The sequence below is a fragment of the Corvus kubaryi genome, unplaced genomic scaffold, assembly GCF_017639235.1.
Source record: "Corvus kubaryi isolate FWS band 111438036 unplaced genomic scaffold, C.kubaryi_AGA036_p1.0 37385, whole genome shotgun sequence".
Classification (NCBI taxonomy): domain Eukaryota; kingdom Metazoa; phylum Chordata; class Aves; order Passeriformes; family Corvidae; genus Corvus; species Corvus kubaryi.
The window spans coordinates 28,671,995-28,690,740 of NW_024581127.1; the positions used below are offsets into that span (position 1 = coordinate 28,671,995).

The 18,746-nt window shown below is 36.5% G+C and overlaps 1 protein-coding gene across 10 annotated transcripts in view; it reads left to right on the forward strand.

The window, feature by feature from the left end:
* The window catches only part of EFR3A (EFR3 homolog A), a 76,468-nt gene that overhangs the window by 3,917 nt on the left and 53,805 nt on the right, over positions 1 to 18,746 (forward strand). For 2 of the 10 annotated variants that reach the window (XM_042035891.1, XM_042035892.1), the window contains exon 1: positions 15,248 to 15,400. In XM_042035891.1, the coding sequence (XP_041891825.1) occupies positions 15,310 to 15,400 (91 nt within the window). In that variant the 5' untranslated portion in view covers positions 15,248 to 15,309. The other 8 variants (XM_042035898.1, XM_042035901.1, XM_042035899.1 and 5 more) reach the window with 8 other exon arrangements.

The following is an 18,746-nucleotide window of genomic DNA, read 5'->3' on the forward strand; positions in this document are numbered from 1 at the left end:
GAAAAATCTTCAAATGATTTGCATTTTAGTGCTAATTAATTGAACAGTAGATTGGGATACTTTTATTTCTGAAAGAGATTGTTGTAACTTCAGATGAGTTAATTTAATGAATATATTTAATTGCAACAAGTATAGAAGGTTGCACTCTGATCTAAAATCTGCCTTTTTTAATACTGGGAGAAGAAAGCCGTAGAAAGTGCCACACAGGTTTTTCAGTTGTTTTTCTTAGTGTTGAACAGAAACCTCTCACAGGCATTTTAACAGGGTAGTGCTGTGGTTTACATCTGAAGTGGAAGCATCCTGTGAGACTGTGCAGGATTTAGCATCCCAAACAGTGGCACTTGGAAAGGTCACAATACACAACAGAAAAACGTTTACTCCGGCATCAAAGGCAAGCACAGAATGACTGCATTTCAAGAACTGGAAAAACCTACATCTAGTCTGGTCAGATAAAAGAATATCTGGGTTTCTGTGGTGACAGCCTCTTTGGTATAGGAGCTGAAGAATGTGACTTGGGTTCATTCTGCATAAATTACTGAGCATATTTGGATGTAAGTTGTCTAAACCTAGTCTTGACTTTGTTTGTTTGTTTGTTTTCTTTATAGTTTACTATGTTTTTGCAAAACTGAAGACAGATCCCCGATTAACAATGCCTAGCAGTAAGTATTCTTATCCTAAGTACATTAAGACAATATTTAGGGATGTTTACTGTTAAGGTATTTTCTTTGGGGTTTAAAAATGCTAAAAAAAATTCAAATGTAAAAAGAAACATTATACTTGTAATTTTTAAGAGTTTTAAGACCTTAACATTATCTGGTCTCTGCTTTTGTAAATATCCATATATTATTCAGATAACAATATGGGCTCTGCAATTGCCCTTTTGGTCAGAACTTCACATTATAAAATTGAATTTTGTGATTTAGACTATGTTCTGAAATAGTTGTATTCAAAAAATAAAGGAGATACTTTTGAATAAAAGCTGTATTTTGATACAGCTATAATCCTATATTTGGAAAATTACAACTAGTGTTTATAGAAAATAGAATTTAGGATAAAAAGCAATAAGACTTAAATTTTTTGACATTCAAAGTTAAGTGAGATTTTTGAGGCAAATGTTTCTACAAATCAAATTATTTACCTTCAAGAGTAGCAAATTTCTCTAACACAAAGGATCACATTATAAAATGTGTTACAAAAGTATACATTTAATGAATTCTTTAATTATTTTTTCTATTTTCTATTTAGAGAAACATTCTACATGATCTCTAGTAAGATTGCTAACATCAGTCTTTGGATAAAGCAGACTGTTTCATAAAATTACAGTACCAGTCATACTGAATGCATTTTAATTATATAGGTTTGTAATGAATTTCATGGATGTTTAATTTCATGAGGAAGTCTTTGAGCATTTGTTCTTGGCTGTGATTTGTAATCAGCTGTGACTGTGGGTACTGGAAGTGCCTTACAGTAGTTCTGTGTTGTGTTGTTTGAACCAGTCATGTAAAATACCTTACTGTAAGTAAGATATGTCACGCTTGTCATGTAAAGGAGTGTGTGGGCTTTTTTTAACCAAATAGGATGGAAAAATAAGATTTTTTTCTGTGCTTATGTTTGGGGTCATTAATATCAATGCATGTAGAGTTTGCATTACTACAGTCAGATGGGAATTAAAGGGAACCAAAAGAACTGATTGCAGTATTTATCTTTAGCACGACACTGAGAACTACACAGCCATTTATTTATCTTTGCCTATATTAATGAGTTTAAGTGCATGGGTGAAGGGAAAGGCAGGCGTGTGTATTGCAATTCTTGTGAAATAACAGTAATTTCATAATATTTTGCTTCCAAAAGTTATGGCTGTGAAGAAGTATGATTGGATTGGATTCAAGCATCCTTTTGTGTCTGGTTGTACTTTTAATCAATAGAAATAGAGCCTTCAGGAGTCCAACTCTGTTGCATGTGAAAAGGAAATCTTCTGGCTGCTAATTTAGGCTTCTCTCAAGATTCCATAGGATTCTTTTCAGAGCATATTGATGAAACAGGCTGCTGCTACAGTGTTACTTTGAAATCTTACTTGTCCATGAAATCTTAAAAACTTGTTTCTAAAGGCTGGGAGTGTTTTGTGTGTTTATTTTATTTTCTTTTCTCATGGAGTTCTCTCATCCCACACATCAAGAAGTGCATTGACTGTCTTTAGGAATAAAAACTAGAAAAGGCTGTTACAGTGAGATACTTTCCAAAAATGTTTTCTGTCATGTTACAATGAGTTCTTTACAAATGAAGTAGAAAAATAATATCTAGTTAACAGGAAATTTTGATGGAGTTCTTGGGTCATACTGACCAACTCCCTCATCCACTATTCTCCTGCTTTGTTCTTTGTTTTCTGGGTCTGTGTTCCTGGTGGTAATTTTGCCCTCCCCCCCTTCTTTTTTTTTTTTTTTCTTTTAATACATTAATTGAATGAATTTATAGGTCTAAAGGTGGTTTCTGGAATATCACAAGAAGTCCAGATACTGGTATTACATAAAGACTGAGTAAGAACTTAATTAGTCTTTCTGGGGACTTCAGCTGTTCCTGGTGACACTTTAGAAGTCAGTATTGAAATCATTGTGCATGAAACATTCACAGGACAATATGCTTTTTAACTCCTTCAACATTAATTGTGAAAAAACAGGCACTAGTCAGAACTGGGCTGTGGTACTGAGAGGGGGAGAGATGAACAAAGGTCATTAGCCAGAGGTGATGGATGCTCTTCTCATTGAACCTCAGCTCAGCCGTGGATCCTGGGCTCTGCACGACTTGTTCATTGCATACTTGAATTTTCACATTTCCTATTGATGTTTCTGCTTAGTGATCCCGCTTAGGAATGTGGGCATTAGTGCTGCATTGAGTCCTAAAAAATGTTAAGATCTTAATCTCAGTGCAGTTGTAATAGCCCGAATAGAAAATGTTCAGTCTGCTCTCTTAACCTTGAGATGTAAAAGCTCTTGGCTTTGACTAGCCATGACATGGCATTTGTGTTGACTTCTGTAATGGAGGTGTGATGCTCTATCATTGCTGCAGCATTTGTAACAACTTTGCCAACGTGTAGCTTTTCCCTGTACTTTTTATGTTTATGAGTTTCTCTTGTGCAAATAACATGGGCGTTCATGTGGATGGTTACAGACATGGATGGTGTCTTAAGCTGAAGTTGAAATGCAAATTCTGAAATGTTGGGAAAGCAAATGTGTTTCCTCATTTCTGTTATAGTACAGTAGGAGTAGGTTTGAACCACAGCTGTTCAAGTAACTGTTAAAGCTGTGCTTTATCCCAAAGAACTCTGGAGTAAAAGATTAAATAGTGCTTTTATTTAAAAGGAAAACCAAAGAACTCATTACTGGATAGCCTTTGCAGTACAGGCAGTGTGTGTTTCTCACTTGGCTTTTGTGCTCTCAATTTCCCTGTTGAATAATTTGTGCAGATAATTTCATTTAGCATACTTCTGGTTTGGAATATGGGCAGTTTTAGTAGGGTTTTTTTTGTTGGCTGCATTTGGATTGAAATGTTACAAATGCTTCTGCTAAGGAGAAAAAGCAACAGCTAAGTCATATCAAAATATCTGTTGAAGGCTCTCTTCTTTTTTAACGTTACGTTCTGGATATTCACACTTAATCAGATGTTTGAAAAACAGCTTGGTAGATAATGAGGTTTTTCTTTTCTAGAAACAGCTAACCTACTTACTGGATGTATTCCCTGACTTCAATTAAATGTTTTACTTAAAGGCAGATTTTATAATAAAATTAAATTGACTGAATTAGAAGAATTATGTGTAGCACAGATGAGAGCACCTGTTGACTATAAGAATGTATTTTACTTGTGGTGGCTCTATGTGTGACTTTTTTTAACTTTTTCTTAGTTTATTCTTTTCTCTTTTGGCTTATGCCATTAACATAATTATCTATATTTGAAATATATATATGAAAACCTTTGGTTTTCAAAGTTTTGTTAATAATAATTGTTAGTTAAATAGTTTTTAACAGCTGATTAGCAGGTCCTTATGACTGACTGTAACATAAATTAAGAGAACAAATAAATAAAAACAAGGATTTTGCCAAATGTAATTTTCCCACATTCTTCCTTTGAATTACTGCTGTGAAATTTAGTAATGTGAACACCTCCCACACTCTTCTGTCAAATATTTGCCAGTTGGAAAGGGACCATTCTGATTTAAGAGGTACATGTATTAGCTATGTGGAAAATATTCTGTGATTTGGCCTGTTCTTGGTTACAGTGAAGAGGCCGTTTTGGTGTCTTCAGAATGGCTCCAAGCATGCCCAGTGCAGATTATTTCTCATTAAACTACGTAACATTTTGTTTCCTCAGCTCCCAAACTCCATGTGGCTTTTTGCCCCTTGTCTGTGCAGAGGCTGCTTCTCTGACAGCAGGTGGAGTGTGCTGTTGGCTTCCTTGCTTTGTGCAAGGTGAAAGCAGACAGAAGATGGAACAATTGAGTAGTGCTTGTTAACTTTTGTATTCATGCATGTTACTGCTTTCGTTGTGTTACTTCATAGTCTTTAAACAAATAAATGACCCACTGCTCCCTCAAACCCAAAAATACCCATCAAACTTATAAAATTATAATTTTCTGCGTGAACAGAACTTTCTTGCCAAGTGTAGGAGGGAAAACAGCACTTGAAATGGAATTTGAAATGAGCGAATTCTTAACTGGCATTTAACATTTTTAACACATTTTAAGTGGCAGATAACTTCCTCGTTTTGGTTTTCTCCCCTGCCAACAGTTTTGCGAAATTCATTTATTTGTGTTTTGTGATTCTAGTTTTTATTGTGTGTATATAATAAGTAAATATTAAAAAGACTGGTAATGGGAAGGGAAGATTTATTTCCCTGTCAAATAAAATTCTGAAATACCAGTGGCTGGAGATGTGTTCCTAAATGTGTCTAAATAAATATTTAAAGGACTAAGCTTTCTAATGTTTTTAGTGAAAATCAAGCCATAGTTCTTATTAATTACTGTCTCTTATTAATTACTCCACTCTTTCCATCCAGCATACTTTTTTCCTCGTCTGGAATATGTTTCTCATGTAGCCTTCACACTTTAAAATGGGACCTGCTACTTCAAATATTTTTTGTAATTGCCTAATTTATTTTAAAGGCAGGAGAAACCCTCTTAATTTTATGACAGCATTGTCAACTACTTAAACCAGTGTTAAATAGGTTATAATTCTGTAACATTTTCATATTTCAGCTATTACAGAAGAGTTACATCAGGAGGTATCTGAAATTATTGTTTGCTGCCTGATTCTGGTATCTTAGGATGAGAAACATCAGAAGCCCTGCATAATGTCCTTTTGAACTACTAACCTAACTTTGGGGACATGGGAACTTGGAAAACAGCTGCCAGGGGAAAGTCTTAGTTTCAGCTTCCTTCAGCAGTTTGACAATTGCTAGACCTAGGCCAGAAAAGGAAAATAACTGTATTTCAGAATGTCTGTAACTATTATAATACTATCGATTCTGTGCATAATAATATGCAAGAAATACTTTCAGTATGTAAACACTTGGATACGGGGTTTTTTCAGATATTTAGGTAACTGTCTTTTCTACACTGAAAAGAAAAAGTAGTAACTTCTCCAAATATATCTTCAATTAAGCTGAGAAAAGAAACAAAACAGGAACTTGCAGATGGAAAACTGTAGCTTTTAGTACATCTAGAAGCATGGTACCTTATGCAACTTTGTGTGCTGTCAAATTGGTGCTTCCATATTTAATGAATATACATGGCTTTCTTTAAGACTTGTTAATTTGGAGCAAGGGTTCCTTTTCTCTTTTCTGTTAGCTGTCATTTCTGTGTACCCATCATCCTTACCCCACTTGGGAAAGTTAATGTTTAGGAGCAGTTCCACAGAGAGTCAAAACCACTTGTATTATGACAAGACATGATGAGTGACATCACCCTCATCATTCATCCTTCCATTTCTTCCATTTGTTTTGGAACACACTTCAACATGACCAAGAAATGAATAATTGTGTTTCATCCATTCCTTGTCGAAATCTGAAGAATTTATTTTTTCAGCTGTTGTTACTTATGTGCACACAACCTAGGCATCTAACATAAAAAATCGAATGCTGTAGAGATGCACTTCATTCGGTGCCCATCCAAGCCTTTGTGTGCTTTTGAACTGTACGTGGACCTTTCACCAAATGTTAAAATGTAGCTTAGTCATTTTTTCGGGCTTTATTAAAATATGGCTGTCATTGTTATTTACAGAAATCGCTTTGCAACTATCAATCGATTAATCTTCATGTGCAGCCTTGTTTGCTATTGATTTCTGAATCATGGGACGAAAGGGTAAGAAGGCTCATGCTGATTATGCATGTGAGTGTCCTATTTTTTGTGCATGACAACAAAGCAGAATTGATTTTGGGGAGCGGGGGTAAGATTTCCATTATGTGGTTAAATGCATGTCTCTGGAAAAGCCAGAATGAACTGCTTTTAGAAGTATTTTGGCTTTCCTTGATATATGGACTTTCCTTCCCACACTTGGCCACTGTGAACCTCAGTGGCTCTCCAGGGAATCACATTCCTTGTGAATTGCTGAAGATGAAAGTTAGCTGTGTACACCACCCGTGGCTTTTGAATAATGCTATTTCATTTCTAGAAAGTTACATTATTCATGATCAGGCAGGAATTAGACAGGAATGAATAAAAGGTGGGGTAGGTAGATAAATGAGACGCTTCCGGGTCTGCCAGAAGTTCAAGAAGCATTTGGACAATGCTCTCAGGCACACACTGTGATTCTTGGGGCTGTCCTGTGCAGGGCTGGGAGCGATCCTTTTTGCGTCTCTTTGTACTCAGAATATTCTACAATTCTGTGATTCCTCGTCTAATGACTTGTAGACCCCAAGACTTAAAAAAATAGTTGGCCCCTGTATAACTCAGCCTTTGTTTTCATGTCCAGCTTGAGATCTGTTAGAGGTCTCAGTCCTTTCATTTTTCAAGAGGAGCACAGTTGTGATTCTGAATTGTACTTGGACCTGTTATGGTATTTTGTTGATAACAGTCTGTACTTTGGTTGAAAATGGGCACCCCAAGTCTTTAATTGTGGTTTGAGAAAGCTTACTCATTTGTTAGTACAAGAATGAGTAAGGAATTCCAATCTAACACTTAGCTATATAATTGTGCTAATCAGTGCTCCTTCCTGATACTTTTGTAAAGCTGTTAATAGGTAAAGAAATCAGTGAAGATAAAGGTTCATGGGTATTTTGTTAGAAGTGCACCAACAAATACCCAATAATTTATGCATTTAAAACAAATTTTCTTGTGTTTATTAAACTGGAATGTAACTGTCTACTGATTAGCAAAGGACTCTAGGATGCTGATACCCTACTTATGAACTTTATATGTAATAAAGCATGAATAGTTATTGTAATTGATCTGTGTCTGGCATGATTGAGCTAGCAGAGTTCTCTTGTAATAAATGCAGTACAAGCTGTTTTCAAGACTTTCTATGTGCTTGTGATTTTTTTTATTAAATGAGTTTGTGATTTGTTACTGACGTTGGTTTAGACATGAGCTTGAAGTTCCTCAGAACTGACAAAACATAATTTTTGCAAATTGAGTCTGATGTTGGAATTGCGGTGTGGTTAGAAGTGCTGGTTGTGGGCAAGAACTGCTGGGTTGCTGCAGAAGCAAATGAGCTTGTGTTCTTACAGATGTCCTGTCTGCTTTCTACAGAAAACTGAGACACCCCAAGATTTACTGGCTAACAAGATGTATGTGTATAAATACAAAGCTGTCTGTCTTCTACACTGACCATCTTCTAGGCTGGCCAGTTCAGTGTGGTGAGAAACAGAAGTTGTGGTAGTAAAGGGACATACACAGTCTTTAGGTACTGAAGGTGCCCAGAAGAGCAAATCCACTGTGTCTGTGTTATTCTCTGACTCATTAGACATTACAGGAGGGGAGAAATTGCTTTTTAATCAGCTGGGATATGTGGCTCTAGATAGGCACGTGTTCTAACCTTATATCCCGCTGTTCGGGAGAAGAGCTGCTGAGCTGCTTTTCAGTTCTTGAGGGAACCTGAATTCGAGACAAAGTGCTCTTTAGAACTAAGGGGAAAGATAACAACCATGAGGATGTTTTATAATTTGGATTAACCTGGAAGGAGGTGGTTTTTTTTCAGTGAAACTTGTGTCTTTCATGTCTATGTTTAAAATTGTGAATAACTGAAAAGTTGTTGCATTCTGTTTGCTGGTTTCAAAAGCTGCTCTTTTGTGAGGGCAGGATGAACTAGGTAAAGCTGTTTGCAGAGAAAGGAAAACATGTAAAATTGAATGTATTGGCAGCTCCAAGGACCTGTTCTTGACAACATGTAAAGAGATATTTTTTCAACTTTTTGATTCCATATACTTTTAATGTTCTTTTTCTTTTAATAGAAACATGTATATTTCCATGTCCAAATGGCAATATCTTATTTTGTAAATGCTTTCTAGGAAAATCAGACAGGTAGGAATAGACACAAGCAGCGTACTTAATTGAAGATTGGTGTCATTTAAGCAAGAATTTGAATTCTGAAGCCTAAGTATCCTCTGTGACTCTTTTTCAAAGTAACATTACAACATTTTTGTTTAGCATTTTATTTTTCATTAATGCCAGTACAGTTTAAATATTTTTGTTATTGAACAGGAGCAGATGCTGTGTCATGTTTTGACCTCTGTGTATGTGCCTCAGAAGAACTGTTGCACTGTTTTCTCAGTGTAGATAGCACAGTATGGTTCTAGATTCACAGAAACTTTCATCCACTCTTTTTTACATTACTTTCTGTGTACACTGTGTATGTGTGCAGGAAATAAAATTTATGTAATGTGGTGTTGAACTACTAGTGAACAGAACATTTTTCTTTTAATTAGGAAATATTTTTCAAAATCTGTGCATACGTACTGAAGTCTGAAGCTGGGTTTGTTCAAATGAAGGTAAAACGTCTTTGAAGCTCTGGCCATGCTTATGTGGGTATTTGGGATGTTTTAATAGAAGGAAGGATCTATAGAACAACACTCTCTTACATGTCCTATAAACTGATCAGGTTTATGCTGAACTAGTTAAAATCTAGTCTCCTGAGCTAAGCTTACCTTCTCCATTAACTTTGAGGGTTCCAGAGAGGAGGCCTGTGAACCTTTGCTTCCTCATCATCATGACTTTTAATCATGACATACTTGCATTTTTCATTCACAAAAAGCTTCTCATGCCTTGTTTTTCTTCAAATGACAGTGTGGTACCTACTCCCTGGTCTGTTTCAGCCCCATGTCTTTGGGCAGTGTGAGCTGCAAGGCACCACTGGGCAGGAGTGGAGAATCAAATCCTCCCAGCCTACATACTGCAGTCATAGGGTATCTGTGATGAGGAGGTCACACAATTGCTCTGAGCATCCTTTTTTTCTGAGGAAAAAGATGGATAGCAGCATAAGATTCTGGAAGTTCTTACCATTACAGCTGTATTCCATCCCTGTGGATTGGATTAAGAAAGCAAATGGCATTGTCTTAAGAAAATGGAAAAAGTAGCAGTCATCAGGAAAATTCTTCATGCATCTTTACAGTCATGTTTTTTCAATGCACAAAGTTTCAGGTGTTTATCACTCCCCTAAGAGGACTTGAAACCCTGAGCGTTTGTTGACCAGTTACTCATTGGTTTGAAGTGGGCTTGTCATATGTAGGGCAGGTAATCAGTTTATCACTGCCACCCTTACAGCTCTCTTCAAATAATGAAAATGTGTAGTACTAACAAAATCTTCATCAAATTCCAAAAGTAGAGAGTGTTTGACACTCTTCCATCAGTTTCTTGGTGTAGGGAAGCAACAGCTTCCAAAGCAGAAGAGACTATGGTATAATGCAGATTTCAGTTGACTGAGGAGGTAGAACTTTAGACATCTTGGCAACTTTCCTGTGTTTCAGGAGCCATTCCAGTTTGTTTTGTGATGCTGACCCTGGAATTAAAACATCTCCTGAAAGGCAGAACTGTTCATGGTGTTTGAGTGACTGTGCTCTGAAATGCCAAGTAATCCCTATGTGTCTATCTCAATCCCTAAGCTTGAGAACGTGAAGGTTCCGTTAATTGTAACTCCTAGAGTTGTATCCAGGCCTATGCTCTTACCCCAACTTCTCATTGTTACCCCTCTCATCCTCATGTATGCAAGGCAGTAGCTTTATCCACATGAAATCCTGTAGCAAAACAGAAGTGAGCAGCCAGTGTTAAAGCAAAAAAATAACTCTTTTCCTTGCCGGGAAAGAGGACCACATGTCCAGTAGTATGAAGAAGTGCAACGGAATGGGAAATGTGGAATATCTAAATTAGAAAATTTAAAACTGAAACTGGGCGTGGGGAGAGTGGCACAAAGAAATTTCCTGTCAGTCTGCTGTGCTGCCTGGAGTTGGGACTGGGAAGAAAAGGTGTGACCAGCTTGAGCATCTGGGAGGCATTCTGTAGCCTGGACCTAGTCACCAAAGTGCTGAGACTTTTAGCCAAGTATATATATTTTTACCAGTACCTGGCCAACCTGCTGACCAAAAGTATAGTTTGAAAGCTCTAGAGGCCTATGGCACCCCTCAAGAACTGTTTCTGACCCATCTCTGGCCACCCTGGAGATAGGATAAGTGTTTCTGCTTAGCGTGTTACCTTTCAACCATGCCTTTTGTAGCATCTTTCTCCTTCAGTGTCCGTCTCAATCCAGAGGTGCTCCAGCCTCTTTTCTTCTGTGTTAGGCGTTGCTCCTTAGCCTGACACAAAGTGGGAACAAGGTGGTAGGAGAGGTGCAGGTGTTCCAGTCTCTCTTCTCAGTGGAGTGTTAAGTAAGTTAGTTGGCTTGGCCTTTGAGCACACACAACATTTACAGTACTGTCACCTGCAACTGTCTTCTGCACCTGGAAAGTGTTCAAGGATGCAGCATTCTGAAAATGGGTCATCTGGGTTAGAGAATAGCGTAGGGTCAAGGTGAAGCTGGGCTTTGAACAGGATTGTGTGGAACTGGGAGGCTACTTCTGTGCAAGGATCATCACTGTCCTGGAGGGACTCCATTCACCATTACCCATGGATGTTGGGAGGAGCCAGGCATTTGGACAGAGATAGGTCAAAATATTTGTGTTAAGTAGCAGGAGTAGAAAGAGGTTGCTGTGATAATGCCTCTCCTTCTTTATTTCTTTTATTCTGAATTAAATAGTAGGTAAAGAATGTCCTCCTGCCTCGGTGTGTTACTGGATGTGCACAGTGGGTGTTTTGTCAGTATTAGGAGTCTGCTTCATGCTCTGCTGTTTGCCTGGAAGGAAGAATAATAGCAGTTCATGTGCTTCAGAGAATACACAAAGCACTATGAGCCTCTGTTTTGCTCCCTGTCTCCTTTAGTCCAGTAGTTTACTTACACCACATTTTTCACTGATTTATGAAACACCTTGGTATAAAATCAGTATTTGTTTAGAAATAGGAGTACGATGAAACAAAACCTCTGTGTTTTTTTGTTTTTTTTTTTGCTGCTGGATTTATCATGTAGAACTCATTTCCCAACTGCAACCCAAATACAGAAGGCAGGAATGAAAGTTGGGCTTTGCCCGTTCGTTTTTTTTCCGCTGAACAGATTATCAGTGCCAGCTGTGATGAAGAGGGGTCAAGGAGATTTTTGTAAATGTGTCTTTCTAGTCTTCTAAAGCCTCTTTTTTGTATTGCTTTAGTGATAGTGGACAGAGAAGTAAGTGACATTGGCCACCTTAATAGGAATATAAGTAAGGACTGGAGTTAACAAGCAAAACTCATAATGTCATAGAGCTTCTTCCTCTGGAACCAGATTAGTTTTAGGTCATTTTAATGCTGTATTAAAAATAGAGAGTGACGGTACTATCTCAGAGCAGGAAAGGAGGAGGCGGTGTTGAGAACAGAAATGGGCAAGTAAAACAAAGTTACTATGTGAAACCAACAAAGGTGGGAGAAAGGAGAGACAGTATGGAAACACTACAGGTGGCGGAACTTAAGGATTGCAACTGGAGAACCTGATGTAATGGAAAACTTTCTTTTAATGGATTAGAAGTCTTTAAAATGCACTGTCTCAAAGATAATATCTTCTGGGTGTTTTGTTTTAATTGCTACAGGCTCTGAAAAGAATACTTCATTGAAGAAGCTTGGTGGTGAGCATTATTTGACTAGCTTGGATTTTTTTCCTACTTCTTGTTAGTATCTTCACAGGCATTGTCATTTCTTGCTTTCACAAAAAATTTATATTCAAACTTTTTTCACATGCTTTTCACCATAGCAAGGTGTGCATCTCTCCATGCTGATTCCAGCATGCAGCGCTGTGGGTTTGGGGAAGAGTGGCTGGAAAGCTGGCAGAAAAGGACCTGTGAGTGTTGGTCAACAGTGGCTGAACATGAGCCGGTGTGTGCTCAGGTGGCCAAGAAGGTCAATGGCATCCTGGCCTATGTCATCAATAGTGTGGCCAGCAGGACCAGGACAGTGACTACCCCTGTACTCGGCACTGTGAGGCCTCACCTTGAATCCTGTGTCCACTTCTGTGCCCCTCACTGCAAGAAAGAGATTGAGTGGCTGGAGCATATCCAGAGGAGGTCAACAAAGCTGGGGAAGGGTCTGGAGCACAAGTCCTGTGAGGAGCAGCTGGGGGTGTTCAGCCTGGAGAAAAGGAGGCGTGGGGGGGACCTTATCACTCTGTACAACTCCTTGAAAGGAGGCTGGAGCCAGGTGGGGGTTGGTCTCTTCCCCCAGGTAACAAGAGGATAAGAGGAAACGGCCTCAAGTTGCACCAGGGGAGGTTTAGACTGGATATTAAGAATTAATTAAGAATATCGCAGAAAAGACAGTCAGGCACTGGAATAGGCTGCCCAGGGTGGAGTCACCATCCCTGGAAGTGTTCAATATGTGTGGATATGGCACTTCAGGTCATTGTTTAATGTCCAACATCGTGTTGGTTCTGGGTTGATGGTTGGATTTGATAATTTCAGAGGTCTTTTCCAATGTTAACGATTCTATGATTCTAGTTTAGAAGAGCTCTTCTTGAAGTCATATCGCACCAGAATTAACTTTAACGTTTTAGCTTACTGTAAGAAATTCTAAGGAGAAAGCTGGTTTTTTGGGTGTTGTTTTCATTTGTTTCAAATAAACTGAGCACCAAAATATTTTTTTAAATAAATGTAAAATTGCCAAACCTAGGCATGGATGGAATTTTCCCTGTTAGGTGTTACTGAGGGTTTGCTGTCATGGGGGTCAGTAGTTCACATCAAGATGAATATTGCGTTCTCAAGATAAAAATTTCATCCCCGTGGTGGACATTTTCTTTGGTGCATTTCGGTGGAGAGAGACTGGAAACCAGCCACTTAGAAGTCAGCTGGCACTTGAGTGAGGGGAGGAGAGGCTCATCTAGGGGATGAGACTTCATCCTGTCTAAGTGATGAGTCCACTGTGCCCTCTGGGAGTGCATTCCAGGGACATTGCAATGGCTGATCAGCGCGGCCTTACAGCAGTTGCTCTTTTTATAGCAGGTTGAAGAATATTTTTAATTATCTCCCTTACATGGCTGGAATAATTTCCTTGTTATAAAATGTCTGATCTCGTTTTCATAGTGGAATGGGAATGCCCTTGAAAGTAATTTTATTTCTGAATTAAATGCGTCAACTGATAATAACGGTTCAGAAATAACCAGGTATAGTAAGTGGTTATAGTTGAAGTGTTACTTTATGCACTTTCATCAGGATATTTGAAAGAAATTTATTTTATTTATATTTCTCATCTCAGATACAGAAAAATAAAATGAAAGTTTAATGTATTAAAGTCAAGTAAATTTTTACATAGTTTTATTTAAGTACATTGAGCAACCAAATGTAATTTTAATATTGCTCAGTTTCTTGATACTAGCAAAACATATATTTTTCTGTAGATTGAAAATTCTATGTTAATTATACCATTTTTTGATAGAGTAAGATTTTTTTTTAAAAAAAGCTTGGAAGATAGAAAATAAAGTTAGGGATGACCAGATCCAGGCTTGGGACATAACAAAAATATTCAGTGAGTGAACATGAAATCTTGCTTCAGGTTATTAATGCTCTCTAAACAGTTGACAACAATATTAGACAACAGTTCAAAACTTTGGAAGAAATTCCAGTATTAGATAAAACAGATTATTTATTTTCCCTTTTCCTAGGTTTTGATAAAGAAGAAAATAATGTGGGAGTTTTAAACTCGATGGGCAGAACTTAGTGTTTTATGTTTAAACCCACCTTGAAGGTTTTGTTTTTCTGCAATTTTGTATGAGTGAGATATAGCATGAATATTCAGACACACTAATTTGAAATACAGCTTTATTGTAATATGCATTTTTCTAATTTACACCATAGGGTTTTCTGTAGTAAACTATGTGGTGACAGTTTCTGTGCAGCTCATTGTTTTCTCTGAGTTTATTAGCACTAATCTCCTAAGTCTAGAATTGGTATGGAATTTTTATGTAGTGGAAATTATTAGCTGTGTTTTTATTAAAAACAGTAGTTATAATTTCCAGGGTTTATAAAAATGTCTGTATGAAAATCCTGTATTTGAGTTGCCCAAGTGGATGTAATATAGGAAGTGAAACAATAAAATGCTGAGAATCAATGGGAAACCAGAAAGTGACTTCAGAATTGCTTAACTCAAAATTTATTTTCTACCTGATGTGTCATAATCATGTTAATGATTTAAATTCTGTAATCCTTGCTTCCTAAACTCAGAAGTATTATTAGATATAATGTTAATTTCTTTATTTTTAGACTCTTTCTTTGTTCTTAGGTGTAAACCTTCCTGTTTAAAAGTCTTTTTGGTCAGTAGTCTGCCTTAAATACATTTCTCTCTGTCCATTCTCCAGGAAGACCAAGTGAGTAGGTTTTGCTAAAATATTTATCACTCTGCAGTGATATGTGGCAGCTGACTGAAGGTAGTTTTTCCTGAAACTATTTGGGTTTTTTGCTTCTAGTCAGAGAAATAATGAACTGTGTGTTCTGGGCAAGTTGAAGCAATGAAACTAACTGTGCAGTTTCATTCGAGGAGCTGTGAATCACACATTGACAATGTATCTTTTATCCTGTTCTCTTTTCTTGTGCCTGGCCTTGTTAACAGAATTTGATACTGAAGTTTTTCACGTGTTTGGTGGCTTTATGCAGATGTCACTGAGCTGATCAGATAAGCTTACAGTGTTGCTGAGCCCTCATGGGAAGTAACCGCAGCTATGCGAGTGTGAGAGAGCAAATTTCTGGGAAAGGAGACAGTTCTCCGAGAGTGAATTCATATCCAGCATGAGGCAGTATGTGCAAGTTCCAACTGTTGAGAAAGAAAAAGCCTATGATTATAATTCTGCTTTTGAGCCGAGACCATGTATGTGCTTGGGTAGGTGAACTTGCCATTTTCTGATAGCGGGGGCTGTATCTTACTGCTGTTGTTGTGTAGAATAAATACAGTAAAAAGAAGTACCCGTGCAGCTGGTAAATGTGTACAGTTTTAACGTGTAAAATGCAGATTATAGGACTCCTTTAGCAGAAGAGAATATGCATGTTTGAACTTGATAAAAATCCTACTATTGGAGAAGCAAACAAGTATTTTTTAAACCTTTTACATTAACTATCATATTACAGTGTGGAATTCTCTGTAGAGATTGCTTTAACCTTTATATTTACTTGTATAAAGTGATGTAAAGATGTTTGCAAGGGGGAGGCCGTTAAAATGCGAATTTTGCCTGACACTAAAAAGGAATTGTCATAGGATTTTTCGTTGATAAACCTGCATAAAATGGAACAGGTTCTTTTTACCTGACTCTGTTCTACAGACCTACAAAAGAGTTTATTTATGTGGAACGAATATGTTTATTTGTATAAATTTTTATCTATGTTAAATTGGTATCCAAGAAGTAGGGAATCCGTTTTCAGTTACTCACCTTCAATCCATCTTTTACAAGATTTATCATTTTGGTCTGTGTACTAAAATGTTCCGAAATTTTTATGGGTTATTTTTGTTGTAAGTTGTTGACTTGATTTTTGTGGGATTTTGTTTTCTTCTCTTCTTTTTTATATTCATACATTCTTTAAACCTGTTCCTATGATTTTATTAATCTTTTATTGTTATATCAAAATGGTATAGCTGAGCAATGATTAGTAGTTTTTCCACAAAATCTGTGTCATGACTGTTAATTGTTTTGATTTTTGCTTTTGGTTGTCATTTTTTTCTGTGTTGTTTGGAGTGCCTGTCAGTTTTATTTCTGATAGTGTTCTGCTTGGAGGCTGAAAGCTTTGACAGATTAAATCTCACTTTCTGATACTTGAATGTTCTGTTTAATGTAGAAAGTTCTTTTGATGGTATTAAAGTCATATTAATTTTAGGTTTGTACTTCAATTATAGAGAATTTTTGACAAGTTTGTGGTTTTTTTCCATGTAAACAGTTCTATAATTAAATACATAGCAATGTAAAGATACTACTGAAAATCCAAGATGAGGAGAAAATTTCAAATCTTATGGATACTTACTGTTAGGCCTTTCTTTGGTGTCAAAATTCACTATGTGCCATAAATTTGAAAAGCAGTATTTCAACAATATTATGTTTCCATTACAGTCTGGTAAGGCTGCCAGAATGAGTTGGTACTGTTATCTGATCTTTTTTATCCATCTCAAAGGAGTAACTGTATCCAGATTTTATGTTAAATTTATGTAATTAACACGGGTTTAAAACACCATTTTAAGATTTAAATTGCAGTTCTTTGCGAAGACTTTCTTCTTCTGTCACTTAAAGGAGAAAGTAATTCTAAAGTATTTTTAATTGCCTATTTTGCAATATTTTAGAATATTTCCTGCTCATTATATTTTAGATAGTTGCATCAAAATATTTTGCTACAGTTATTGTTAGAATATTTTTCTATATTTAGTAGTAATCAAACATACTGTATACTGTGGACCAAAGTTAATGGTCAACCATAAGGTAGAAAACAAGTAGGAAGACCTAGTAAAAAGAGTGCTGAGCCAAGTGCAGAGTTGGATACCCAACTCAAGAAATATTTAGCAATATTATGTCTTTCTTGGGGGATTTTGATGATCTTACTTGAATTTCGCAATGCAGAATGATATACTAGACACTAATACAGCATTCCTTTCTTATTATGATTTGACTTTTAAAATGTTGCACAGCACTGCTCTCAATAGAATATTTTTGTAGAACTGTTTAAATTACTTCTGTTTTAAGTCAAGTAAGATTTTAACCTCTTCTCATACCTGCATTTTCCAGTGACATATTAAAGAACTCTGATTTTATCTACTTCATACCTGCAGCTTTTATGTAAATGTAGATTTTTACATTTGTTAGACCTCTGTGAGTAAGACATCAGGAGTGGTATGAAGAACTTGACAGCAGTAACAAAGTACTGTTTAACAAAAAAATTCTCATCATTCCAATTGTTTATTCCTTGAGTGTTTTTTGTTTTCATAATTATGTATTGAAATCATAAGTCAGTGTTGATGTTACTGGTGATACAGAACTCTCTAATTCATGAGTTGGGGAGAATTCAAGACCATTTGGGAGAACTTGGAGTCAATGCACAGTTTTAAAATCATAGGTTTGTCTTTGATAATTGTTTTTGATTAAATAAATTGCAAGAATTAAGTTGTCAAAGTATGAGCAGAATACAGTTTGCGTCAAAAAGACAGATAGTATCAGAAAACAGGTGTATTAGAGGGAAAATGTCTACTCCTGTAGTCTTGTGATAAAAACTAAGTACAGTAGGTGAAATCTTTGTCATGAGTCTTCCAGATGTTCTGATAAATATGGTTAAAACCACTAAGATTACTTATACATCTTAAGTAAAGAAATAGAAGTCATAATGCTTTTGCAGATAAATTGTAATCATCAAAAGTTTATGCCAAGATACCCTTTATTGTTTTGCATTTTTTACTGTTTTCAGCAGTGTTGTACAATTTTTTTGAGTATGTAAATGGATACCTTTAATAAGGTAAGGTATTTAGCTTTTGTAAGGTATTCAGCTACTCTGAATCTTTCAGGTGTTGAGACTTGAAAGACATGATCTGCATGTATGCTTGATACATTATTATTGAGTGTATTATTGTTTACTCAGTGGCTCTTGTGCATTAGAGCTGCTTTGGTGTTGATCTGAGGCCTGACCAGTGAGTTAGTCTGATGCCCACTGAAATATTTAAAACTTGATTTGTAAAGAAAATTTTTTAAAAAGGGAGTTAAGTCTACCCCGGTAAACAGTTGGACAGATACTTAGAAGCTTTTGTTTGATTGTTTGTTTGTTTGGTGTTGGTTTTTTTGTTTTGTTTTTTTGTTGTTGTTGTTTTTCTGAGTTTTAACCTAACTCCAAAGTTCTAGTAGTTCTGAGTGCTAGAAAAAAGACCAAACAATGCTTTGCAGGTTGGTTACCTTTTTAGAGCAGGCAGTGTGACTTCTAAAATTAATAAAATTGAACTTACATTCATTTGTTCTGATTACATGGATTAGTAGTAGAGCGGGAATGAGATCAAAAAAATTCATTTCTTTGCTTCAAGTGACTGTCATTTCACTGATGCCCAGTAAAAGGAAGGATAAGGGATAAGGAGGGCAGAGCTTGTTTTGTATATTATGGTTTATATTCGTTTATATGGGTGCCTTTAAAACAGATTTCATTTTTGTTTTCTTTTTTTAGACTAATGAACATAATGCACATTGAGATGTTTTGAAACAGTCATTTAGAAT